This window comes from Denticeps clupeoides, chromosome 14, assembly GCF_900700375.1.
Source record: "Denticeps clupeoides chromosome 14, fDenClu1.1, whole genome shotgun sequence".
Classification (NCBI taxonomy): domain Eukaryota; kingdom Metazoa; phylum Chordata; class Actinopteri; order Clupeiformes; family Denticipitidae; genus Denticeps; species Denticeps clupeoides.
The window spans coordinates 2,228,655-2,256,350 of NC_041720.1; the positions used below are offsets into that span (position 1 = coordinate 2,228,655).

General features: G+C 50.2%; 2 protein-coding genes across 2 annotated transcripts in view; one reads left to right on the forward strand and one right to left on the reverse strand.

Annotated features, from left to right (window-relative positions):
* The window catches only part of galnt14 (UDP-N-acetyl-alpha-D-galactosamine:polypeptide N-acetylgalactosaminyltransferase 14 (GalNAc-T14)), a 78,116-nt gene extending 76,843 nt beyond the window's left edge, over positions 1-1,273 (reverse strand). Inside the window, exon 1 of the mRNA XM_028952992.1 lies at positions 975-1,273. Coding sequence (XP_028808825.1) covers positions 975-1,112 — 138 coding nt within the window. The 5' untranslated portion in view covers positions 1,113-1,273. The remainder of the gene's footprint in view (positions 1-974) is intronic.
* Positions 1,274-4,231: 2,958 nt separating this feature from the next.
* Positions 4,232-21,808, forward strand: ehd3 (EH-domain containing 3). The gene is made up of 6 exons (XM_028953377.1): positions 4,232-4,896; positions 6,088-6,264; positions 6,766-6,863; positions 16,808-17,220; positions 20,157-20,321; positions 20,641-21,808. Exons 1-6 carry the CDS (start codon positions 4,670-4,672, stop codon positions 21,166-21,168), a joined length of 1,608 nt encoding a protein of 535 aa, XP_028809210.1. The 5' UTR covers positions 4,232-4,669; the 3' UTR covers positions 21,169-21,808.
* The last annotated feature ends 5,888 nt before the right edge of the window (positions 21,809-27,696 follow it).

Below are 27,696 nucleotides of genomic sequence, written 5' to 3' on the forward strand. Positions count from 1 at the left end.
GCCCGAAATCCACCGAGCGTGCAGCCTGCAGGTTCCGGAATCGTCTGACGCTCACTTTTTCGCAAGTGGCCCCAGAGGCGTGTGCAGGACGCAGATAAAAGTCCCGGGAGACGAGCGCGTTATCAACAGGAGGCGCGGATCGCTGCAGAACCCCACCATCCGACGGTTCCTTTGTTCCGGGAAGCTTTACAGAAGTTTTTAATACGGCTGTTAATCGCTTCCGATCCAGAACCTTCCCACATGTATTTAAAATCCTGGTGCTGGCCTACAAAGCCAAGGAAGGGCCACGCCCTCCCACCTCAGACCCCTCATCACCCCTCGCTCTGCACCACGGAATCTACACTCTGAGCTGGTGGAATCAACTTACACTACATTTACATTTACGTTTACTGCATGTACCATACGCCCAGGGACAGTCCCCCCCTGGAGGTGTCCTGCTCAGGGACACGTTGGTAGTAAGTGGGGTTTGAACCTGGGTCTTCTGGTCCATAGGCTCCTACCACCCTATAAGTTCCATCTTTAAATGCAAGATAAAACCCTTCCTTTTTTTTAGGAAATGCTTAAATGTGTATCTATGTAATAATTCTAATAATAAAGATGGGTTATGAGTTATTAAATGACTGTAACATGCACGCAACCTTCATTACAGAAAATGAAACCCTTCTGTAAGCAGCTTGGAATCGTGGATTTTGCAGAAGATTCATCCTTCATTCATCCAGCCAAAAACAACACGTCCTGGTCCAACAAACGTCCCTTTCAGCCTAAACCCAGAGCTGATGAACAGAATAAACCCAAAAAAGTCACCAAAGAGACGAAAGTCCGACATCGGTGTGGTGGGGGGCATTTATCCTGGTGTGAAGACCCCCCCCCCCACACACACACACACACACACACACACACCGGACGCCCAGAAGCAGGTGCGCAACAGAAGACCTGGCGATGCGCGCAAAGTTGCCGGTTCCAGGCGCGCTCACCTTGGCGTCCCGCTGCGCGTCCCCGGCGGCGCTTTCGGACACTTCGCGGCGACTTAACAGGATCAGGTAGAGCAGCGCGGCCGCCCAGAGGAGCGCGGCGGCGGCGGCCAGAGTCAGCCTGCGAGAGAGCCGCTTCATGGCGTCGCCCTTCTCCCGGACCCCGGTGCGCGTCCTCGCCCCATGGGTTCGCCCGGTGCGCGTCTCCGCCGTGCGCGTCTCCGCCGGCGCGGCCGAGCCCTGCGCTCCAGGCTCGCAGCCCTCGCTACACTGGCCGCGCTCCAGCCCGCTCCCTGCCGGAGAAATAGATCCGCCCGGATCCGCCGGCGGGTGCAGCGCCACCTGGCGCGGCGTCCGGGAACTGCGTTTTTCACCGCGTTTATTTAAAGCGCCATTTCACACGGCGTCTCGTAAATACTATCGTGTATGAACTTTACGCCCCACCGCCCTTATACTTTATCCAGTTAATCAAATGCAGTATTACAGTAAATAAAAAAAATCCGGATCTGATGAGGCAGAAGAAAAAGAAGATAAAACACCTTTTCAGGGCCAAATTCACCAGAAATAAAAAGCTTACAAATTAAATTAATCATTTTTTTTCTTGAACTCATATTTATTATGAAGCTAGAAGGGTTTTTTGTCGTTGTGGTTGTCAGGCTCTGGATGTCCCAGGACGGTCTGTGACGTCATCTAGTGCCCGGTTAGAGGTACTGTAGTTTTGCCTGGGAGGGTTATTAGAAACGCACCTCTTTTTTTTTTTATATGGGTGGGATGAGCTTCCAATCCGCCGTTCTCACATGCACAGGAGGGAGGCCGGGTCGAGCTCTCCTTTTTAAAACCAAATTCCTGCTTGTGATGCAGGTTACGTGCGGCTGGCGCAATGTTAACCGGTGCGCATGAAACAGCGGGAAGGATGCACGTACCGGGCCAGAACACCGTAGTCGTGGCCGACTTGTGCCGGCCAGCAATTCCACTGTTCGCGATTTATTTCTTTTTCTGTCAATTGCCTCAATAAAAGGGCAGAATTCGGATGTGCAGGATGATGCAACGTTTCACTGTTCAATACGCTGGTGTCAGAAATATATGCTGCCAGTCAAAAGTCTGGACACCCCAGAAACCTGATATATATACCGTACTATTTCATCTTGCACATCTTTGCACATAATCATTGCACTACATTGTACATATCCATTGCATATACACATTTGTAGAATTCTGATTATACACTTTTTTTAAGTACATATGCTCATATTTATAGTTAATACTAACTGTACATTATTACATACTACGGTACATCCATCTGAAAATACAGTCTCTTCCTGTACATATCACCTTATGTATACCCATAACTTATTTTATCTTTATCCAGCACTTGCTGCTTATTGCACTTCTGGTTAGACTTAAACTGCATTTTGTTGCTCTGTACTTGTACATGTGTAATGACAATAAAGTTGGATCTAATCTAATCTAATTTAGTTCATTACATAACTTCACATGTGTTAATTGTGTCATCGGCTTTGTTCTTTAGTGCATAAAAACTGCAGGACCCATAAACGAGTAGATGTGCATATACTATATATTCCTGCAAAATGAATTGTTAAATGTGCGTTTCTGGATTCCTTTGGGCTGTACTCAAAAACACAGTCAAGAAAAATCCCCGAGCATGAAACCTGCAGAGCACCAGATGTCACTAAAGCTGTGAACGTCACATATTTCCAACGGTCCGGGCTTCAAACTGGAAAGCTGTTTCGAAAAGTTGAATATTTTAACTAGTTATCGGGTGGTCTACATAATAAGACATAAGTCGCATCATCCTGCACATCCGAATTCTGCCCTTTTATTGAGGCAATTGACAGAAAAAGAAATAAATCGCGAACAGTGGAATTGCTGGCCGGCACAAGTCGGCCACGACTACGGTGTTCTGGCCCGGTACGTGCATCCTTCCCGCTGTTTCATGCGCACCGGTTAACATTGCGCCAGCCGCACGTAACCTGCATCACAAGCAGGAATTTGGTTTTAAAAAGGAGAGCTCGACCCGGCCTCCCTCCTGTGCATGTGAGAACGGCGGATTGGAAGCTCATCCCACCCATATAAAAAAAAAAAGAGGTGCGTTTCTAATAACCCTCCCAGGCAAAACTACAGTACCTCTAACCGGGCACTAGATGACGTCACAGACCGTCCTGGGACATCCAGAGCCTGACAACCACAACGACAAAAAACCCTTCTAGCTTCATAATAAATATGAGTTCAAGAAAAAAAATGATTAATTTCATTTGTAAGCTTTTTATTTCTGGTGAATTTGGCCCTGAAAAGGTGTTTTATCTTCTTTTTCTTCTGCCTCATCAGATCCGGATTTTTTTTATTTACTGTAATACTGCATTTGATTAACTGGATAAAGTATAAGGGCGGTGGGGCGTAAAGTTCATACACGATAGTATTTACGAGACGACGTGTGAACACAATCGGGAATATAGTCGGTCTACATAATCAGGTTATAACAGGTCAGACAATTCCGTCTGAACGTGAATACAATAATAAAGCAATGTGGTGTGATATGTTCATATTACAAAAGTCTACAAACCAGCAAACCAACAAAAGCACTTGTAATGTTGCTAATGTAATATTAGTAATAACCATATGGCAAACTCTGATGAAAAAAAGGGTTTATTGCAGATTATCCTTCTTTTCATGAAACAATGACTAGATAGAGACTCCGTCTGTAGACTTTTACTTGCAGGAGATCATTCACTATTTTACAGTGTTGGATGAGACCGACACCCAGTTCTTTTAAAACACCTTTACATATCAACATCTTTATTATTACCACTTTCACTTCGGAATCAGTATTATTGGTCAGTGGAGGCCTGGCAGGTAAGGAAGCAGACCCGTAATCAGAATGCAGAGGACATGTGACTTTTCTCTCACTATTTTCACTATCAGATGCCCTTAACTTCATCCAGAGCGACTTACAATCAGTAGTTACAGGGACAGTCCCCCCCTGGAGACACTCAGGGTTGAGTGTCCTGCTCAGGGACACGATGATAGTAAGTCGGGTTTGAACCTGGGTCTTCTGGTTCACAGGCGAGTGTGTTACCCACTAGGCTAGTACCACAAGACAGTCCCGTCCCTTCTATTCCAGTTCTTGCAATAATTAACGACGGCGATGCAGTAAATATCAATGTTTACAGTGGGCGATTGCGCGCCACGGCCACTGGGGGCGCTGCAGCGACCTCTCCGCCGCCCACAGCCCGGCCAGTGGCGCTGGGCGGGGCTCTGCCAGCAGTCGGGCACTTCCTCTCGGATCGGGTTTCTTCCAGGGGGGGCCGGCGCTCTTAAATCCGCCGCAGCGGAGGAGCCGGCGGAGCCCGTCGCCGCGCAGCGTTCCACGGCCGCGGGTCGCGATTCGTCCGTCGTTTTGTTTTATTTGTCGCCGCCGCGCCGCGCGTTTTTGTCCCCCCGTCTCTGGACGTTTTTCCTTTTTTTGGGGGGGTGGGGACTCCTCCTCATATTCCAATGAAAGACTGCGTGTTTATATAATTGTCGGTAAAATAAAAATGTGCATCTTCAAGCGTTAATGATGCGACCTTGCAGCCAGGGAGAATAATGCTATAGTTGCATGAATTAAATGTCCATACATCGTGTTTGTTGCGTTTCGAAAAGCCACCGATCGCCGCCGAACGGCCCGGGCCACCTGCACCATGTTCAGCTGGCTGGGCACCGACGACCGGAGGAAGAAGGAGCCCGAGGTCTTCCAGACGGTCAGCGACGGCCTGAAGAAGCTGTACAAGAGCAAGCTGCTGCCGCTGGAGGAGCACTACCGCTTCCACGAGTTCCACTCGCCCGCCCTGGAGGACGCCGACTTCGACAACAAGCCCATGGTGCTGCTGGTGGGCCAGTATTCCACGGGCAAGACCAGCTTCATCAGGTAGGACCAGCAGGACCACCGGACGCCTTATAATAATGAATGAGACGCAGCATCGTTCTGCTTGCTGATGAAGCTCCTATCTGCCCAGTTGATGTCTTTTAATGCACCAAACTGTTTGTAAATGGCCCTAAACTTTCGAACGGTAATCCCGAATTCTCCCACACCGCCCCTCTGCTACGTTCCCTCCACCGGCTCCCAGTAGCTGCACGCATCAGGTTCTAAATACTGATGCTGGCCTACAAAGCCAAACATGGAGTAGCACCATCCTACCTCACAGCCCTTATTACACCTCGCACTGCACCTGGTATACTCCGAGCCTCCAGTACTGCTCGCCTGGTCCCTCCATCTCTGAAGGTAAAAGGAAGACGCTCATCTAGACTCTTCTCCGTCTTGGCCCCTCGGTGGTGGAATGAACTTCCAGCTCAGTCACCGAGCACCTTCACACGGCAGCTCAACACCTTCCTCTTTAGAGAATATTTAGATGAACTTGTAACCTTCTTCTCGTCTGACTTCTGTATAGAAACTAGAACAGAGTGAATAAAAAGATTGTATTCATAGTTGGGGGTCCTAGTGAACCAGAACTGATCTCTTCATCCATGGTGACATAAAAGCAGTCGCTCTGGATACGGGCGTCTGCCAAACGTAATGGCACCTGTATAGCTGAGCCCCTAAAACTGCACAATTCCCCCCATAAATGTTGCAGGCTTGTCCCGTTATGATCTGCGGGAGCGTCGTCGGTGTCCCCCGCTACGTTATTCGCTTCGGACGCAAGAGCACGGACAACGTCCCTCCTGTCACAGCCGTGCGGGACAGTCCAATGCCGTCCCCATGTGCAGCCCACTGTCACCGCTGTTGCTAATGACAATAAGGCGTATTTTCATCAGTACCGTGCCGTCAGGCGGTGTTATAATTGTGTTATTATCTCTCCGTAGAGGTAATCGCCCCGAAATCCCACGTATGTATCCTGCATGCAGTCACTGATGTGTTTGCAATCCCACTTATTAACGTTATTAGTATTTAGTGATGGGCAGTAAGACCAAAATTCTGTAATCTTTGTTTTTTTTTTTTTTTATTTTACTGGTTTCACGGTATTTGCCTGTATTTTTTAGTTTAATACGGTAAAATACTTGTTTCCGCCGTTTTCCAGGCCATTTAAAGCGGTGTTGGGCTTTAATAAAACCTCCTGTGCAGGTACCTGCTGGAGCAGGACTTCCCGGGGATGCGCATCGGGCCCGAGCCCACCACCGACTCCTTCATCGCGGTGATGCACGGGGACATCGAGGGACTGGTCCCCGGTAACGCCCTGGTGGTGGACCCCAAGAAGCCCTTCCGCAAGCTGAACGCCTTCGGGAACGCCTTCCTCAACAGGTGCGTGGGAATGTCGCGTACTTATCCGGAGCGTAATAGGGTCTCGCTTATTAGTGGCCTTGATGAGGAACTGTGCGAATGGACGCTGTACGTGTACGAACAAGTCCCTTTTTAACAGCGATGTGAATATTGTGTTGGGCCCCGTGTTATTATCGCCGGGGGGGGCACTTCCTGTCGGAGGAGCCCGTCACAGTTCCCACGTCCCCATGTAATCTGCAGCGTCCGGATTATTAATAGCTGCGTATTAATAGCCGCGGACGCTCAGATTGTATTTCCGGCCCGGTGGAGAAGCGAGGGAGGCGACAGGGCGGGTTTAAATCGACAGCTGTCAATCATGACTTGCAGAAAAAAAAAATAATAATAATAATAATAATAAAAATGGAATTGAACCCGAGTGTCATGTGACCGCTGTCCCGCTGTGGACTGAGAATCGGCGTTCCGGGTTTGGCATCGGTCCCCGGTGCTCTGCAGATGACGGGACGTGGCTCTTGTGTCCCGCAGGTTCGTTTGTGCCCAGCTGCCCAACCCCGTCCTGGAAAGCATCAGCGTGATCGACACTCCGGGAATCCTGTCCGGGGAGAAGCAGCGGATCAGTCGAGGTAACGCCCGGCACCGCAAACACGCACGGAACATCGCGGGTGGGACTCAGCGCCGCGTCTGGGAGTCTCCGCTTGTACGGCGGGCGGGGAGAAGTCGCGGGCCCCCCGGAGGAAGCGCGCATATTTGATGGTAACCGTAAACTGGGGCGAGTTGGAAAACAGGATGTGCGCAACGTGACACCAGAGAAGCAGCAGTCGACCACCGAAGCTCACGTCCATTTTGGTGAAAAAATATTTCACGTCACAACGAGTGTTTTAATCGGACTGATAATGTAAAGTGAAGTGATTGTCACTTGTGATCTACAGCAGCACAGCACACGGTGCACACAGTGAAATGTGTCCTCTGCATTTAACCATCACCCTGAGTGAGCAGTGGGCAGCCATGACAGGCGCCCGGGGAGCAGTGTGTGGGGACGGTGCTTTGCTCAGTGGCACCTCAGTGGCACCTCGGCGTATCAGGATTCGAACCGGCAACCTTCTGATTACGGCGCCGCTTCCTTAACCGCTAGGCCACCGCCGCACAATTCGAGTCCGCCGTATTCCGGACGCTGGCTTCGGCTTCGTCGCCACGAGTGGTTTCCTGATGAACGCCGCGTCCGCCTGGTGCACTGGGCGCGCCACCGAAGCCCCGCCCCCACACAGCAGGGCGGGGCGCACACTTGGCATAGGATTTTTATCTCGATTTTCCGAACACTTTGAGTTGCTATGTAAAGTATCGGTATCCTCCCCCCCCCCCACGCCGACAGACGCCGCCTCCGCTCGCCCCCGTGTCCATGCGTGCGTCCCCTGACGGCACCACAGCCCGGAAGGTCGGGCTTTCCGACCGACCTGACACGATAGGAATCGAGTACGAAGATTTACAGGATTCACAATATTATACAGAGTTTAGATGATCCTATTGGGTGTGTTTTGGGGATTTTATGCATTTAATATCATTTTTGGTGACCCCCCACATTGCAATTTCTTCCTCGGCCCACCATGGCCGTCGTCCTTTTTTTTTTTGCCGGACGTGATAATATCACTTGGGTTGAAATACGGCGACGTATTCTCCGCCGCCACGTCCCTCCTGGGCCCGGCACGGTCTGAAAGCGCTCTAATCCCCCCCCCCCCCCCCCCCCCCCCCCCCCCGCCCGCGCCATTCCCAGAGAAGCGGCCCCGCGGCCGAAAGGGAAGTGCTGACGTCCACCGATTACTGTGGGCTTCCCGGCACCTAATGGACTTTGCTGAGTGCGGAGTGAATAACGGCCGCCGCAAAACAAAAGGACTCAGACCGCCGGCGTCCGCAGCTAAAGTCCTCGGTGGAAGCTGATGTCCGGCTGGACACAAACACACGCCTGGTCTGAAATGAAATGACCCTGACCAAGATGGTGCCTGTTGGGAACGGGAATGCAGCACAGCACATGGTGCACACAGTGAAATGTGTCCTCTGCATTTAACCCGTCACCCTGAGTGAGCAGTGGGCGGCCATGACAGACACCCGGGGAGCAGTGTGTGGGGACGGTGCTTTGCTCAGTGGCACCTCAGTGGCACCTTGGCGGTGCACACAGTGAAATTTGTCCTCTGCATTTAACCCGTCACCCTGAGTGAGCAGTGGGCGGCCATGACAGGCGCCCGGGGAGCAGTGTGTGGGGACGGTGCTTTGCTCAGTGGCACCTCAGTGGCACCTTGGTGGATCGGGATTCGAACCGGCGACCTTCTGATTACGGGGCCGCTTCCTTAACCGCTAGGCCACCGCTGCCAGATCCATCTCCTGGAGCTCTGTAACCCCATTTTGTCTGTGTCACTCAAAGAAATAAAGAAGGAAGAAAGGGTCGCTTCATTTAATTGAGTTGCTTTACGGATTTTTATAGTAATATACTACCATCGTGTCCCAGGGGGGGGACTGTCCCTGTAACTACTGATTGTAAGTCGCTCTGGGTAATGGCGTCTGGCAAATGCTGTAAATGACAGAATTAGTTTACGGTTAATAATGGAATTTGGAGGGTTTTTTTGGGGGTGCGCTGCTGGTAAGTAACAACATTTTTGAGATCAGCCGGTATTCTCCAGCGACGCCGTGAAAAGGCATGCCTCGAGTTGCTTAATAAGCATACTTGGCAACGTCGGCGGGCACCTGGCTGGAGATGAAGTCGGCGTGGCCCCGAGGCCGGATTCCCTGGCAGCGAGCATGCGCTCGTCCCGCTGTGGACGCGGCCGGCGGTGAACTCTGCGTTATGCAAGGGCTTTAGTGGCCGGTCACATGCCGCCAGACTCGGGGCCCGTGATTTGCCAGTGAAATCGTCGCCCGGGCAGCTTTGTGCGCCCGCGCGGTTACCTCGGCCGCCTGAGGGGACGGGACGTAATGGATGGGGACGAGTTAGTGTCTGGCACGCGGAGAATGGGGACGTTTAGACACCACAGATTACAGGCTGCTCCTGCTTTCAGGTCCACTGTGGGGTGTGGCCAGAAGGTCCGTGTTCAAACTCCACTTCCTGCACTGAAGATTGGAGAATAAACACAAGACGATTTCTTAAATGATCGGTGTGACAAATCAAAGCATTATGGATTTTGCCGGTTTGATGGATTATTGCAAAACACTGTACTATACATTGAAGTGAAAGTGAAGTGATTGTCACTTGTGACAGACAGCAGCACAGCGCACGGTGCACACAGTGAAATTTGTCCTCTGCATTTAACCCATCACCCTGAGTGAGCAGTGGGCGGCCATGACAGGAGCCCGGGGAGCAGTGTGTGGGGACGGTGCTTTGCTCGGTGGGACCTTGGCGTATCGGGATTCGAACCGGCAACCTTCTGATTACGGGGCCGCTTCCTTAATCCTTTAATACATGTATTAAATGTTCTTTGGTCTTCAATAGGAGGTCGCCTTGAAAAAATAACGGGGCGATATGTAATCTGCAGGTCATGTTCTCATCTAGTGACGCTTCCTTATTTAACACAGAATTAGGGTTTATTTGATCTAAAAATGCTGATGTTTATTGACATTGATAATTGATACCAGTGTATTCAGTTATTGTATTCAATGTTATTTCATCTTAACCGATGCAGTGAAGACATAGGTACAGCTTTGTCGTGGTGAAGATGCACCTAGAAAAGTCTGGACTTCTCCGATGATGAAAGTTGACACAGCGGGGTCACCTGTGAAATATCCAGACGCTGGAATGCGCGTTACGCGCTGGCCCTCGCTGCCCTCGCCGCGCTCCCGTTTCGCTCATTAGCCCACAGCTACGCGCGTTCTAGGACTCGGAGGCTCTGGATCGGGGACAGGGACTCGGCGTGAGGGACGCTGTCTCATTAGCGGGCCGCCGCGAGCGCTTTAATGAGGAGACGCCGCTGCGATGTGAAATACCCACCGCTGCCACGTCGGTGTGACCGGTGAGAGCGCCTCGACTCGACATTTGACCCGACGCTGTGTGTGGCGCAGGCGTGGCATCCGAAAAATCCTGAAAAGGGACTCGGCCGTCACCTGCTGGCCGCCGCTCTTTTACATGGTTTAAAAAGAGAAAAAAAAGTGACGTGATTGTCATTGTGAGACACAGCAGTACAGCACACGGTGCACACGGTGAAACGTGTCCTCTGTATTTAACCATCACTCTTGGTGAGCAGTGGGCGGCCATGACGGGCGCCCGGGGAGCAGCGTGTGGGGACGGCGCTTTGCTCAGCGGCAAAGTCTGGCGTCTGGGGACGTTTGTGCAAGATTGCGTCAACATACAGTCGGCCTTCTGACTTCAAAATATGAGGCTACGTTGCAAGTGTGTTACACTTTGTCGATGGCAAGAAAAATGTGGTCCCCCTGAAGGCACTGTCCCCACACGCTGCTCCCCGGGCGCCTGTCATGGTGCCCACTGCTCACCAAGGGGCGATGGTTAAATATAGAGGACACGTTACGCCGCGTCACTGCGTGCTGCGCTGCAGTGTTTCGCAATGACAATCACGTCACTTTCGCCTCACTCAACTGTAAAACCCCTAAATAATCTTTTTCCTGACGCTGGCCACCTGTGGTGAAACCGGCCAGACCAGGGGCCCGGCCGCCCGCGGCTCTTTTACACGCACATTCGTGCCGGTAAAAAAAAAAAAAAATGCCGTTTTTGACAGCGTCCAACGCGTGCAATCTTTGCGAGCCCCGCCCTGCCCCCCCCCCCACCTATTCTCTTTTCAGAAATAAAATTTCACGAGCAACGCACTAGCCTAGATTTTTGGTATAAATGGCATAGAATGTATAAATCGCCATATTAGTCAATTAATGTGAAAAAATACAAATAAAAAAAAAAGGAATTGAATCGCGATGCTAGATCACGTGTTCATGCGCCCGTGCCAGACCGGGCCGCGGCCGGGACATGCCCCGTGGCCGCGGGCGACTCCCCGAGTCCATGCCGAGCAATGCGCCACGTGCTGCCAGCTTGGTTGCGAGTGTGTACATGCCTCCAGCTGGCCCTCGCGTCCAACCTCAGTCATGTGACCTCAGCTCTGTCGATTGTTTTTATTAATTGATCATCTTATCGATTAATTGAGAATCGGAAACGTCAGGAAAATACAATAATAGAACTCTACAATGTTTTTTTTTTATTATGTCCAATTTAACTGCATGAGCTGGTTAGTTTATTTTACTCTGTAAATAAAATGTTATTATTGTTGTTGTTGTTAATATTATTAACATATTGCATAAATAAGTGGAAATCAGCGTTGTTTAGTTCTGTTGGAATTGTACTGAGAGGCTCCTAAATGGACCAGACAGATGCTGGCAGTACCCAGGAGGAATACTGAATGCTTGTTCTCAGCCGCGTTATTCTCGGAGAACCGCAGCTGATGGAACGTTTCTGGAAGGTTCCGTTGACGTGCAGCCAGTGCTGCTCTTGCTGCCGATTCTGCCAGATTTGTACGCAGAAATGTTGTGACGTTTGACACTATCGTGTGCCTGTCGGAGCCTTTGAGTTGTTGTCAATTGTTGGACATCTGAGATGTTGTCCAACCAGTTAATTTTACAAATAGTTTAGACTGCAAGAGATTTTAAAGCCCACTTGCCCAAGGGTCAAAAATGTATTTTCTCTTATAAGCACTGTGAAAAAAAGGGTTCAGTGTAAACTAAATTTTTATTTTTTTTTAAGCTAATTAGTGTGAAAAATCATAATTTTTACTATTCTGTCGTACTGCATATAAAATTCTGAATCTCGCTCATTTAGATGCTAATTGTACAGCTTTTTGTTGATTGCATAGCTGCGGTCTTTGAAGATGGATGAAAATTTCTGTGCGTGAAGCATAAGCCCTCTGGCCACGGTAAATAAATCACGTCCGTATTTATTCGGACGGAAGAGATCCGCTGACCTGGCAACCCCGCGGTGGAGCCGCGCCTTCTTTTGGTCCGGACCTTGCAGAGAACTCAGCTGTTTTCGTGCATCATTTCACCTGTTTGTCTCTCTTTCCCCCCCTGTGAACAGCTACAGCAGAAGAGGAGTGTGGTTATAGCTCGCTGCGTAATTGCCCGTACGGAGGTATTGTAAAGGAAGCGGACCCTTTTTTTTTTTAATTATTATTGTTGTTTAAAAGCTTCTCGCGGCTTTAACAAGGCCCTTGTGGTGCGGCCACGTCGCGGCCCGCCGGTCGCGGGGCATTAACACCCTCTGCGCCTCCCCCTCTCTCACGTCGTTTCTGCCGTAACGCCGTGCCGGTTTCACGGCCCTTATTGTCCCCCGCTGTGGAATATGCTCGGCCCTGCTTCATCAGTAGGCGCCGCGGGCCACAATAAAGGCCCCAGTGAAACTGGCGAGCCGCGAGAGATGGGGCTTCCCCCTTCCATCTCTGCCGAGGCATGGGAGCCCCGGCGCCATGCTCCATGCCAGCGATTTGACGCATTAACGCTCTAACCCCCTCTGACTGTGTGAAGCCTGTGTTCCAGAACCATCCAGCTCGTGCCAGAACAGAAAAAAAAATGTTAAATAACGTTTATTCATTATGGTGGGATTGTTGTTAAAAAAAAGTGCTTTTATTTCAGGCCTTTAGAGCGCTTCACGTTTAAATCTGTCACAGCTGAAAGTGGGCTGGTGTTGCCAGGGCCAGAAAATGTGGTTCTTAAGGAAGGTCGTCTGCTCCACCCACACGGCTTGTGTCACGACTACGGACTTACGGGGGAAGGAAGCGCAGAGGTCTGACATGTCGGGAAGGGGTTTTATTAACAAATAAACAATAAAGAAACACAAATAAACAATGGCGCGGTGGCCGAAAACAATTTAACTTAAATACAGACAAACTAAAACTAACCCGTAGGCGTGTGGCGATTGCCAGAACTCAAATTACAAACAGTGTTACCAACTGAAGTTCACGAAAATGCCAGCGACCCCGAACGGGCGGAAACTTCCGGCATTTATGGGGCGTCAGGATTGAGTTCCGGTGTGGAGCCCAGCTGCAGGCAATCCTGACAGAGCCCCCCCTCCAAGGGCTACGTCCTCGGAGCCCCAACAGCACCATCAGTGGAGGCGGCGGGGCGGACGGCGGCAACCACAGGGCTCCTGCCCTGCTGTATCCTCCACTTGGAGGACCCGGTCCCTCGGGCTGGCTCCCCGGCGTGGTCAGGCGTGGCGGCCCCGGTCCCTCGGGCTGGCTCCCCGGCGTGGTCAGGCGTGGCGGCCCCGGTCCCTCGGGCTGGCTCCCCGGCGTGGTCAGGCGTGGCGGCCCCGGTCCCTCGGGCTGGCTCCCCGGCGTGGTCAGGCGTGGCGGCCCCGGTCCCTCGGGCTGGCTCCCCGGCGTGGTCAGGCGTGGCGGCCCCGGTCCCCTCGGGCTGGCTCCCCGGCGTGGTCAGGCGTGACGGCCCCGGTGCCTCGGGCTGGCTCCCCGGCGTGGTCAGGCGTGGCGGCCCCGGTGCCTCGGGCTGGCTCCCCGGCGTGGTCAGGCGTGGCGGCCCCGGTCCCTCGGGCTGGCTCCCCGGCGTGGTCAGGCGTGGCGGCCCCCGGACCCTCGGCCTGGCTCCCCGGCGTTGGTCCCGCTTGGCGGCCCCGGACCCTCGGCACTGGCTCCCCGGCGTGGTCCCGCTTTGGCGGCCCCGGACCCCTCGGCCTGGCTCCCCGGCGTGGTCCCGTATGGCGGCCCCGGACCCTCGGCCTGGCTCCCCGGCGTGGTCCCGCATGGCGGCCCCGGACCCTCGGCGTGGTCCCGCATGGCGGCCCCGGACCCTCGGCCTGGCTCCCCGGCGTGGTCCCGCATGGCGGCCCCGGACCCTCGGCCCTGGCTCCCCGGCGTGGTCCCGCATGGCGGCCCCGGACTCCCGTACCTGCACACAATAATCAGGGCCGATCCATCTGGGTACGTGTGGGCCCTGTCTCCACATGTCCCCTCTGACACGTCTTGTGTCACCCCCTGCACCGCGCAGGGAGATTGTCCCAGAGCCTCCGGCGACTGTTCCAGGCACCCCAGGCTGGTGCCTTCTGGGACTATGCAGCCCCTCTCGCTGCACAGCCCTGGTGCCAAGGGGGGGGCATTGCCAGACCATCCGGCTAGCCCCTTCTGCATCCGTTGGGACAAGCAGGCCCTCTTCCTGCCTGTCCCAGCTGGGTCCTCATGCCTACCCGGGGGCTCTATGGCGCTCCACCCCTCTGGAGGCAGACGCAGGCCCATGCCTGGCCCGCCCTCCTCACTGGCTACCGGAGGACCCAGCTCCATCGCTTCCCCACCTCCCCTCCCCTCAGGAGGAGTCCCCAACCCGAACTGCACCCCCCCAAAAAATTCTTTGGGGGAGCACCCCCCCCGGCTGGACTTAGGGGTACCTTGGGGCTCGTCCACCTCGCCTTGGACCGGTGCAGTCAGGTTGGGAACTCCCTCCCTGGGGTTCGGCTCTGCTGCTGGGTCACCATCTGGTGGACACAAAGAGGGGAAGTGGGGGCGACATACGGACACATATGCCACGCACACACACACAGACAGAGACAGACAGAAGAGAGGGTCGTCTGGCTCCCTCTCTGAGCACTCCGGGACCTCCTCAGGGGGCACAGCCAGGATCTCGGGAGGCGCGACCTTCTCGTCGCCCGCCAGTGCTTGGTCTTCTTGCCCCGGATCCTGACTGGCATTGGATGTGGTGGAGGGGCAGAGTTCGATCCCTGGCTCAGGCTCTGGCCGATCAAACTCCGCCCTCAGTCTCTGCTGGAAGTCCCGAAAACTCCTGTCGGTCTCTCCCTGCTGCCAGGCAGCGTCGCTGGAGATGGTGGTGGGCGTTGTGGCGTGGGGGGTGGTGGACGTCTTCTCCAGCATGCGGGGGCGCTGGTGATGCGCTGCCGTTCAGCTGGGGAACGTCCGAGCAGAGGGAAGGCGGGTCGGCGACTGGAACTGGGAGGGCATCTTCCCTGTGAGGCAGTTCCGACAGTGCAGTTGCTGGTTGGCGACCTCCTGTCGCCCTGTTCCACCAGCTAACGCCCGCATCGCTGTCCTCCTCCTCACTGTTGTCGCACCTCTGGGACTGACGTGGGTTTCCACGGACCTCGCAACGGACGGGCACGATGGGCGGAGCCATCCCGGCACCGACTGCCCAATCGGCGTCATCCTCGTGTTGGTCCGTGTCGACCTCATACCCTCGGAAGTCACGTGGATCTTCACGGATGTCGCGACAATCTCGGACGCGCGCGCTGGGTGGAGCCATCCCGGCCCTGACTGCCCAACGAAAATCCACGTCATTGTCGCTTTCGTCATCCGTGTCCTCCCACCTGTGACTCCGAGGGTCGTCCACCCTGCGGACATCCTGGACCCAGGGTGCGATCAACTCCCAGGGACAGTACTCTGGCCATTCGGGCTGGAGGCTGCCCATCCCCTTGCTGGAGGGACGCCGCCGTTGTTGTCGCTTCTCACCCCCCTGGAAGTGACGTGGGTCCCCCTCTGTCAGGATTGCCTGCAGCTGGGCTCCACACCGGAACTCAATCCTGACGCCCCATAAATGCCGGAAGTTTCCGCCCGTTCGGGGTCGCTGGCATTCTGTCACGACTACGGACTTACGGGGGAAGGAAGCGCAGAGGTCTGACATGTCGGGAAGGGGTTTTATTAACAAATAAACAATAAAGAAACACAAATAAACAATGGCGCGGTGGCCGAAAACAATTTAACTTAAATACAGACAAACTAAAACTAACCCGTAGGCGTGTGGCGATTGCCAGAACTCAAATTACAAACAGTGTTACCAACTGAAGTTCACGAAAATGCCAGCGACCCCGAACGGGCGGAAACTTCCGGCATTTATGGGGCGTCAGGATTGAGTTCCGGTGTGGAGCCCAGCTGCAGGCAATCCTGACAGCTTGTTGTGAAGGCCCTCGGGAAAGCGCCAGATCGCCGAGCCCATTATCTCTCGTCGGGAATATTAAATCCAGCAGGAGAGAGCCCGGCTTTAATCAGTACCTGGCATCTTTGCACTTTAATTTTTAATGTTTGGCATATGAAGATAAGACCTTTTCCATGATAATATTCTTGAGAAGTCCGACTGTTTTAGCATATTTTTACATAAATATATTAGCAATGCAAATACATTCGATCAATACTCAGTAGATCAGTCGGCATCATCCGTCTGTATGAACTTCTCTCGACCGTCTCCATTCGTATTAGATTCTCAGCCACCCGTTTAATGCGAAGCGCGTTATCCAGGGATTCCTCCGCAGCTCCCAGAAGGTCATGAGAAGATAAATAAACTGCTCTCCTGACTGCCCTCTTTGTTTAGACGTCCATGGAGAGTGGAAGTTAGGACTGAGGGGCGGACAGATAGACGTTGGGTTTGTTTGAGAGGCCACTGGTTGTTCTAGGTTTGGGATTGCACGGTGAGGAGCATCATGCAGACGTGAGCTCATGATGAACCACACCCAAAATAACAGGCTTGTGAATCCATATTGTTGCTCTGATGGATCGTTCCTGCAAACACCACTTCTTATGAGGTCATAGTTTGGAGGCTTAGATGATTCCAGGTTGACTCCTTCCTATTATCTTTCCAGGTTACGACTTTGCTGCGGTGTTGGAGTGGTTTGCTGAGCGCGTGGACCGTATCATCCTGCTCTTCGATGCCCACAAGCTGGACATCTCGGACGAGTTCTCGGAGGTCATCCGGGCACTCAAGAACCACGAGGACAAGATCCGCGTGGTGCTCAACAAGGCCGACCAAATCGAGACCCAGCAGCTGATGAGGGTCTACGGCGCCCTCATGTGGTCCCTGGGGAAGATCGTCAACACACCCGAGGTCATCCGCGTCTACATCGGCTCCTTCTGGTCGCAGCCCCTGCTCATCCCCGACAACCGGAAGCTGTTCGAGGCCGAGGAGCAGGACCTCTTCAAGGACATCCAGTCCCTCCCGCGGAACGCGGCGCTCAGGAAACTCAACGACCTCATCAAGAGGGCGCGGCTCGCCAAGGTGACCCCAGCTGCCCTGCACAAAAGTTTTTTTTGCCTTTGCCAGGGATTTTTTACATTGCAGTAGAAAATGCAAACTCTGGTTTCATTGGCTGAATGATATCTAGTAATGTTACTGTCACGAGGGCTGGACATGGCGCGGAACAAGGACGCATACGTAATACATGGTAGACAGGACAAGGGGAACATCACCAAACAATGGCCCGACGGCGAACAGACACAAACAGGGCAGCTTTGTACACTCATACGCGGGTGAACACGATCAGGAAACATGAACACGGGACGAACATGAAACCCGGAGTAACCCCTGGCGGACCGGATCATCACAGCTACATTAAGTAGCTGTTTAGGAACGTTGTGTGAACGGGTTGTGTGGGGTCAAATAAGGTCATATCTCTACATATTTTCCTGCACAGGCACGTCATAATCAAATTCAGGCCGCTCACGCAAAAAGCCGGAGATTTCCCAAGACTGGGGAATGCTTGTGAATGCTTCTTTCATGGAAAACAAAATTGGCCATGACCTATGGGTCATAACATCTGACAAACTGAGAAATATTGTTTTCAGGTCATCGTGGGTTTAAACAATGTTCCAGAAGTCCGTCAGTCCATAGTAGAAAGACTAGGAGGACTTCTTCTAAAGTATATACTGTTCATTCGTATAATCACGGCTGAGATGGTGAGAAATTAGTCCCTCAATGTATATTCCTAATGAGCAATTTCTCCAGAAATGTGGCAACACTGAATTCTAGCTAAACATTTCACTGTAGGTAATTATTATACTGGCTTATTGAAGACGTGCAAATGATCAAAGCAATTTAGAATTTTAGAAACAATCCCGTGGATATGCTTTCACCAAGGACACGCAGTGTGAATTCCTGTAGGACGTAAACCTTTAACGGCCGGGCATTTACTTAATCGACTGCAGTTGACAAGCTTTCAAAAAATGGCTGCAGGTACAAGAGCCTCCTTTGTTGTGCTGGTGGATTAGCAGGTTGAGCGAGGAGATGTGTGCTCGCCACGTCTTCTGCTCCGGCCTTACGTTGCCCGACCTTGACTACGTCCTCCGCTGTTGATCCGCGGAGATGTCGGCCTGCGCCTTTTCAGTCCGGCAGCGCGCTGTTCCGTTTCGTCGTCTCTGCCGTCCGGATGGATTTTGCACGTTGATTTGGAAGCGGCTCTCGTGAGCTTTGCTTCAAGGCCTGGAAATATTTGCTGGGAAACCTGAGCGTTTATTTTTATCTCCAGAAATGGCCAGACTTGGTATTAAAGTCAGGGCAAGATCTTCTGTGTTGCCAGATTGGGCGTTTTTTTTTTTTAGATTTTAGTTAAAACGGCTTGTCTCAAAATGCAAATTATTTATGTACAAAACCTATTTCATTTGGAGTAATTATGAGTTTTAGCCGTTTTTTTTTTTTTTCTGTTTTTATGCATTTTTCGACAATTGTGGCTTGAAGGTCACATTTCTGGCAACACTTTGCACTCTTTTTCACGTGATGTATTGACAGGAGGTAAAAAAAAAAGGCCTGAGTCATGGTACAGCTCAGCCGAGTCTCCAGTTTCCCGACAGCATTTATGATTGATCAGACCACGAGGAGCCGCCGCCAGTATCATAATACCAAAGGCAACACCCCACGTACCGCGCTCATATTTTACTTTACTGTCTGCGGATTCTCTCCTTGCAGTATGTCTTTCATGCGCCTCCAGATGTTGTGTTGGCGAGTGCCAGGACCCAGAGTGCCAGTGGAGAGGGAAGGGGGGGGGGGAGTTGCTGGGCAGGAGATGAATAGATTGACGTCAGGGTGCTTCTAGACACAATCACAAATCGATGGTATCTGCACTCATAACGACTGCCATTGGTGCTAATTTCAGAACCCAGGGCTCTTCATTCCGCTCGTGTTGGGAGGTGATCTTGGCCGTCGTGACCTGCGGGTCGCATTTCAGCCTCAGGCGGTTTCCCTTGCCACTCGAGGCGTCTGATCAGCCACCTTGATTACTCTCAGTCAACAGTGAAATAGAAGGATGTGCTCCTTGTGGCAGGACAGGGGTTGAAATTAATAAGACTCATATTATCCTGGTGAGATTTTCTTCCAGAAATACCAATTCTAATCCAGTATATGCGTTCTGTTTGGTGGAGTGTATTATTGAACCAGCCTCTGGGCGTCATAATCAGAAAATATCAAAACTACCAGTCGTAAAAGGATTTTTATATGCAGAAATGTCCAACTTCTGAAAAGTAGCTTATGCTCTCTTGGTTGAGTCTTGGTTGGCGCCCTTCAAAAAGCATTTACACTTACAGCATTTACCAGACGCCCTTATCCAGTAGTTACAGGGACACTCAGGTTTAAGTGTCTCGCTCAGGGACACAATGGCAGTAAGTGGGGTTCGAACCTGGGTCTTCTGGTTCATAGGCGAGTGTTTTACCCACTAGGCTACTACCTCCAAAAGCGAATAAAATCCATTTATGCAGATTTCCCTGCAGATACTTTGGGCAATGAGGCGCATTTATGCAAATGATACAGGATAAGCGGCGGCCAATCAGTCGAGTGCTTCATAAAGTAAGCAAATGCACACATGTGCCGAACGAGTCCGGCTCACGGAACTGGTACCAAACTGGTTCCTCTCGCCTTCTAACCTTTAACCGAGCAGCCGTGGATCTCAGCCCTGCAGATGCTGGCGAGATGGTTTTCTGACGGACCTGCTGGGCCCGAGAATTGCGTGCACGTGTCACGGCTCCTCGGTTAAAGGAAACGGCGAGGGGGAAAAGCCGGCAGCAGCTGTTCGCCTTGACAGTCGGCCGCCCCGCCCGGTGTCCCAGTCAGAGGGACGGGCTTCCCCTGCTGTCAGCGGCCGGACACTCATCCTTCCTCATTCTCCGTGGCTTTTTTTAGAGGGTTCTTGCTTCCGTAACTCTCTGCGTCGGCTCTTCTGTTTGCAGGTCCACGCCTACATCATCAGCTCCTTGAAGAAGGAGATGCCCTCGGTCTTTGGGAAGGAGAACAAGAAGAAGGAGCTGATCAACAGCCTGGGCGAGATCTACGGCCGCATCGAGCGCGAGCACCAGATCTCCCCTGGAGACTTCCCCAACCTCAAGAAGATGCAGGTTAGTCATGTTTTCTATCTTCTCCAACCCATCCATCTGTCGTCAGAAGTACTTCATCTGTGCAGAAATGTTCTTGTTTGGTATTCGTGACCAGATGGACCGAGGGTGAACCAGTTCTGTGTGCGGTTCAGAGCCAATCAGAGAGAAACGTGTCCAACGTCCACTGGATAAGGACCATGTTTGCTTGTGCATTCCAACCACAGCTTTTTGTGCCATGAATCCATGATTCTGCTCCAAGAGCTTTGACGTGTCCGCCAGCCAATCAGGATTGAGTATAAATGTATTAGAAATGCCAGAACTGACTCTCTGTCTCGCACAGGAACAGCTACAAGCCCATGACCTCAACAAGTTCCAGCCCCTGAAGATGAAGCTTCTGGACTCGGTAGACGACATGTTGGCCCATGACATCGCCCAGCTCATGGTGCTGGTCAGGCAGGAGGAGACCCAGCGACCCAACCAGGTGGTGAAGGGCGGGGCCTTTGATGGCACGCTCAACGGGCCTTTCGGTCATGGCTACGGGGAGGGCGCCGGCGAGGGCATCGATGAGGTGGAGTGGGTGGTGGCCCGTGACAAGCCCATGTACGACGAGATCTTCTACACCCTGTCGCCTGTCAACGGCAAGGTCACGGGGGCCAACGCCAAGAAGGAGATGGTGAAGTCCAAACTGCCCAACACCGTGCTGGGCAAGATCTGGAAGCTGGCTGACATAGACAAGGACGGCATGCTGGACGACGAAGAATTCGCTCTGGCCAACCATCTCATCAAGGTCAAGTTGGAAGGTCACGAGCTGCCGGGCGAGCTCCCGTCTCACCTTATGCCCCCCAACAAGAGAAAAATCCCTGAATGAAATAAAGCGGTGATAATGGGGTGTTTTTTTTTTTATTATTATTATTTTTATTATTATTATTACATTTTAGGGGGCGGGGTTTTGAAGATTTTTGGTTTTTTTCAAATTACAGAAAATTCTCTCCGGAATGTTGCTCTTATGCTTAGTGGGAGCAAAAGGTTGACTGGGATGGCGTGACCTCTTGAGCCCTGTATGCTGACTTCGTTTTCTTTTTAATTGAATGAAGTGGAATTTTTGTGGCGGGAGGGATTGTTACGACACTACTGGCTGTATTTTAACGGCGCTAAGACAACCGATAAATAGGAGTCAATGTGATGTTAGAAAGTTCACTAACCACCTATCCAGTACGTCTTCTGGGCTTTCCGAATATAAACAGTACTATTGCATGTCACAAAAAATAGAATATAGTGAAAAAGGTTTTTTTTTTATTTCTTGGTTTTATTTTCAACATAAACATATTTCACTTAAATGTAACGAATATAGCATGTTTGAAGGTTTACCTTTCTGAATAAAGTTACCAAAAAAAAAAGGAAAGACCATTTCCCCTCCATATTCTCATGGGGCAGTGGTGGCCTTCCGGCCCCATAAACAGAAGGTTGTCGGTTCGAATCCCGGTCCGCCAAGGTGCCACAGAGCTGCTCCCCGGGCGCCTGTCATGGCCGCCCACTGCTCACTAAGGGTGACGGTTAAATGCAGAGGACACGTTTCACAGTGTCACCGTGTGCTGTGCTGTAGTGTATCACAATGACAATCACGTCACTTTCACTTCATGTTTGGAGATGAACCATTATGGGTCTGCCCCGATTGCCATTTTCTCGAAAAACTTAGCACTGTTTATTTATGTAATTTCATTTAATGCTCATTACATCTCTGATATGCCAAATTTAGAGCATCTCTGGTGATATCTGTTAACCTGAAAATTTGAATTCCAAAACCAAATACCGACCCAAAAAAAAATAATATTCTGAATAGTATTTACACCGTTCTTGGCGCTGTTAAAATACCGCACACACCCTTTACATGTCAGGCCACGCACCCTTACAGTACCGGTGGGACTGTACAGTGTCTTAACATGGTTATTTTTATTATATTTTGTTGCATTAAAAATCAACGTTAAAAGCAACGGTTAAAAAAAAAAAAGTCTTAACTCGTTTTCACGGTATATATAGTGAATAGTTAATCATCTTAACTAAAATGACTGTATAATGTAGCATACTCTCTAAAGGACATAAAAAAACAGCAGCACTTTTTATACGTAGGCGTAGTGATTTGTCCTCTCCTTGCGAACAGGCAGCATCGTGATACGTGCCGGCCCTCTCTAGCCTGACCAAGAGACTGTTAAATCTGTATAGCCGTAGGATTTGCGCTCGGCGCACCGACTAGCCTGTAGAAGTAGCTGTAATCGTTGTCGACGGTCTGTACGTGTCATCGCCTATTTAACCTTGAAATATTGAATATTTAGAGGACGTAACTAAATTCCGACGTTGTGTGGGATGTGCAGTGACATTTGTACAGTTCACCACCATTGCCGAGTATGTGGGCTTTTCATGTCGTCTCCTGTCGTTTGCCAGCGGTAACGTGTATATCCTTTTGGGTAGAAAGACGTGAAATGCTCGTATTTAGGTGGCGTGATGTTCGGTGTTGGACAGACTGCTGCACTGTACTTGTCTTTTCTGTGTGGAGACGAAGCCCTTGGATGTGTTGTGGCCTGTATGATCAATAAAAACTGTGCCCTTTACCGTCTGTGTCTGCTTATGTCCAAAGGACGTCAAGGGAAATTTTTAAGGTTAAACAAACGTTAAGGTTGAACAAAAGTTCATTGAGGATGGTAGTAGGTGGTAGTAACCTAGCGGGTAACACACTCGCCTATGAACCAGAAGACCCAGGTTCAAACCCCACTTACTACCATCGTGTCCCTGAGCAGGACACTTAACCCTGAGTGTCTCCAGGGGGGGACTGTCCCTGTAACTACTGATTGAAAGTCGCTCTGGATAAGGGCGTCTGGTAAATGCCGTAAATGTAAAATGTAGAAACCTTCAGAGCCGGGTCTCCTGAGCGGCAAACGCGCAACTTGACATGCACACCAACAGACAGACAGCCTCGTTGGCATGGCAACCACTGCATCAGAAGTTCTCCATCCTCACTGAGGACCAGGGGATGATGGTTCAGAACCTCATTCAGGAACAGGACTAGGAGGTCCTGGGTCATTTGAACCGGACAATTTACCTATTCCAAGAGTTTCTGGTCCTGCAGACCTAAAGGACCGCTTCTAACGGTCATGTCCAGAGCATTGAATTTGACTGAGCAAACGAACTCCCGTCTCCTCCGTTTATGGTCAAAAAATCTGAACATGGCAGCTTGTTTGGTCTATAGGCTGCAGGCCAAACGCTTAAAAGAGAGAAAAGAAAAATCCGGTTTAGCATCAGAAATGTTGGAATTTGTCCCGTTTCCACTTAGAAAAATGTCACCAGCGATCCTATTTTCAAATTGGCGAGAAGTGCAGAGCTTTATTTATATCAATAGATAAAATAGGAGGAGAATATGAGAGATTGTGCTTTTTGAATTGCTGAACATTACACAATGTAAAAAAGTAGTTTTGCTCATCTACTGAATATAGAAATATATATATAGCATGTGAGATAAGACGAAAACATAACTCTTTATGATTGGTTGTCATTTCTGGAGCTAAATCACTTGAGATAGAAAAATAAAACCAAGATCCTATAAGTCAGAAAAAATCAGGAGAACATGTTGCATTGAGACTGGTTCCTGTTTGTCGCGCCACATATTCAGAACAGATCAGAACAAGTGATGGATGCCCGGCAGAAACCAGGACGTGATAACCTGCATTTCCACTTCCCCCGCCCTTCCTTTCTATGTCCTCTGCACGGAGTTCCTGCCCTACCCGGTTCGCGTCTAGATCAGCGAGGCCAAAATTCTAACGTCAGGAATACTTAGCAATACGATTCCTTGCTTGGCTGAAAAACAAAAAGCACTCTTGTTAGTTTTTTAATATTTTAAATATACAGGGTGGGCCATTTATATGGATAGACCTTAATAAAATGGCACTTAACCCTAAAATTGCTCCAGGGAGACTGTCCCTGTAATACTGATTGTAAGTCGCTCTGGATAAGGGCGTCTGATAAATGCTGTAAATGGAATGGTTGGTGACATTAACGTCCTGTTTGTGGCACATTAGTATATGTGAGGGGGCAAACTTTTCAAGATGGGTGGTGGCCATTGGATCCAACTTCTGTTTTTTCAATAGGAAGAGGGTCATGTGGCACATCAAATTTGCTGGTAATTTCACAAGAAAAACAATGGTGTGCTTGGTTTTAATGTAACTTTATTCTGTCATGAGTTATTTACAAGTTTCTTATAAAATGTGTTCAATGTCACCAACCATTCCGATTTTATTAAGGTGCATCCATATAAATGGCCCACCCTGTATATTTCTGCCCTCGGATGTCCCGTTTAACTTTAGAAGAAGGGCGTGTGAGACTCTCCCCCGGCATGGCAGCAGCATGGCGTGTAATATTGCAAAAATACGGAACACAAAAGACTCGACAACAGGAAGTACTTATCACATCCAAAGGAAATACTCGCCCAGTCGGAGCATCGAGATGTCATGTTCGCCCGCGACCGGTCCATCAGGAAGTCGTGTCCCATTCAGCTGTCTTTGCTGAAAATTAACGACTGATTATATATAGCCTGTGACAGACAGGTACATCTTAAAAGCCTGATTTGGCACAATATTACATTTCAGGATATTGTTATGACAATAATAACATAATCACCAGACTACCAGCCACATTATAGAACCGAACTGAAGAAGCGGGAACGTGAGGTCATGTAATAAACAAATCTCTCCAAATCTGGCAGCTTTTGCCGTCTCCACCGCCAACGGGGACGGTTTCCACCCGTCGTGAAGGTTCATGCCGAACACTTTCTTATCATCAATAGTGAACAAAGCCGCCGTGAAGGTAAAAAGGGGGGAAAAAACGATTCCTCAAACATACTTCACCTGCTCCTCATACAACAAATACGAAAAATACGATTCTTCTAACTGGCTCCATAACCGCCACAGAGTCGGGCCGGCCAGACTTTTGGCTGATAGTGTGATGGTGACACAATCCCAGCAAGATGTCATGCATGTACTTGTACTCAGATTATTTCAGTGAGTAGAAATCAGAAAATGGTTCATATTGTTCGTGTTAGCGATGCGCATTGTTGCACAGCTGCACGTTGGTCACAAATACAGCTGTGTAGAATATTTAGATGAACTTGTAACTTTCTTATTGTCGAACTTGTGTACAGAATCTACACCAGAGTGAATAATAAGATTGTATTCATTGTTGGGGGTCCTAGTGAACCAGAACTGATCTCTTCATCGATGGTAACATGGAAGCACGTTGTAAGTCGCTCATCTGCCAAATGATGTAACAGTAAATGTAAATGTACCAAATCTGGACACGTCACACCCCTGCAATGCGGGGGGGGGGGGGGGGGGGGTGCAGGAGGGGACAGGTCAAGGGTCAGGAGCCGTGGTGAGCGCATGAGAGCCGCCACCCCGGCGCTAATTGCAACGTGGAGCCCACGCGGCCGGTGAGAGGAGTCGGACTGCGGTGTTACTCGCCTCGCCTCGTTCCCGCCTGCGTGCGAATGCTGGTGCCGGTGAAGCCGTTTCTGCGGCCGTCCAGGGGAATGTCATGGAATGTCATATCCGTACTTTACTAAAACTAATAAATATCTGCTCAAACTGTACATGCACATATGGAACATATTCAGAAATCATATGTTCCAAAACGCAGCTAGTTTAGAGGAATGTAAAAAAGTGCTCAGTGTAAAGCAGATTAAAGTATAATTTTGTTCATTATTATTCATTAGTCATTTGAAATATATCAGATTTTTTATTATACTGAACATTTACATGTACAATGTAGCAAACATATAATTAAACACAGGCCAGAAATAATAACTTGGATTATTAAAATAGTGTATTTAAATATAGAAAAGAAGTAATTATTCAACAGTAACTACAACAATCTACAATAATGGCGCTCGATTAAAACCAGTGTAAAGTACAATTTAACTCGGTAACAGGGTCTGTCACCTTAATTCCACTGAAGATGGTGACTATAATAAACAGACAGAAACGGGACATAATTACACGTCATTAACCTAATTAATGATGTCAGACACCCAGAATATTTACTTTAATGACGTTTTAATAAACTTCCTGCAAAGTTTAAGTGACTCTGCAGACGTTTAGCTCTGTGGGGAGAAAAAAATAAAACAGGATGTTCCCCGCGCCCGTGTGGTCACTGGGGATGTCCCCTGGCCTGGTGACCCTCGGGGGACGCAGCTGCTCTACTGACACCGTGGTCCTGTTCTCATCAAAACTCTCGGAATGAGGGAGGGGGTGTAGCGTGGCAGCCTGCAGATGTGGAGCTCTGTGGCACCAGAGCAGTGGGTGGAACATAAAGGGGTCCTTGTGAATTTTTCTCGCATGGTTCCATTTTGTAAAGTGGTTCCTGCAGGACCCAGCTGGTGGTTCTTCATAAACATTTCAGGGTTCTTCTTATTTTTACTCACATGGTTCCATCTTGTAAAGTGGTTCCTGCGTTGTTCCTACAGGCCCCGACTTCGTCCCACGTCCCAGCAGGTCAAACTGAGTTCTGGTGGTGGTTCTTTATAAACATTTCAGGGTTCTTCTTATTTTTACTCACATGGTTCCATCTTGTAAAGTGGTTCCTGCGTTGTTCCTACAGGCCCTGACTTCGTCCCACGTCCCAGCAGGTCCAAACTGGGTTCTGGTGGTGGTTCTTCATAAACATTTCAGGGTTCTTCTTATTTTTCCTCACATGGTTCCATCTTGTAAAGTGGTTCCTGTGTTGTTCCTGCAGGACCCGGCTTCAGCCCATGTCCCAACAGGTCCAAACTGGGTTCTGGAGGTGTTTCTTCATAAACACTTCACTGCAGCACACGTTGCCACCTGTCTGAGAAACATAGGCAGATTGGTTCATGGTTTCATAATGTGGGAATTTGCAAACTTGACCTTTGAATTGTGAAGCATCAGTCTCCTGGTCACATGGTCAGAATGCAGAACGTTCTGCAGCGTTGAAACTGGACGGGACTTCTGTGCTTGTTTGTACTTGTACTTAAGAGTTTGGCCTCTTGTCCTCCAGATTCCTCCAGAATCTAAGAACTCCGCTGGTGTGTAAATAAAGAGGCTTGATAATGATCAAGAGCAGGAAGAGGAGGAGTCACTCTGGGAATTGTGAAGCGCGTTCTACTTGAAACAGGAATGACCAAATATTGATGATTCATTGGTGGCAAATGGGAGGAAAACCAACATGATGTTTGTTCATGAAGTCCAGTTCGTCTACTGGAAGGACCTGGTTTGGTGTTTTGATGGTGTCTAGTGGAGAACCCTCCTCCAAAATCCCCCATAAGTGTGCTTATTTAAATGTCATCACCATACGTCCAACCTATACGGTTCTCCAACGAGATCCTCAGGTTCTCCAC

What these genes read in the sequence shown, in the direction of transcription:
- ehd3 (XM_028953377.1), top strand. Translation starts at nt 4,670, where the DNA reads ATGTTCAGCTGGCTGGGCACCGACGACCGGAGGAAGAAGGAGCCCGAG. An exon ending in GGCAAGACCAGCTTCATCAG is followed by an intron (nt 4,897 to 6,087) that starts GTAGGACCAGCA and finishes CCTCCTGTGCAG; the next exon opens with GTACCTGCTGGAGCAGGACT. An exon ending in CCAACCTCAAGAAGATGCAG is followed by an intron (nt 20,322 to 20,640) that starts GTTAGTCATGTT and finishes TGTCTCGCACAG; the next exon opens with GAACAGCTACAAGCCCATGA.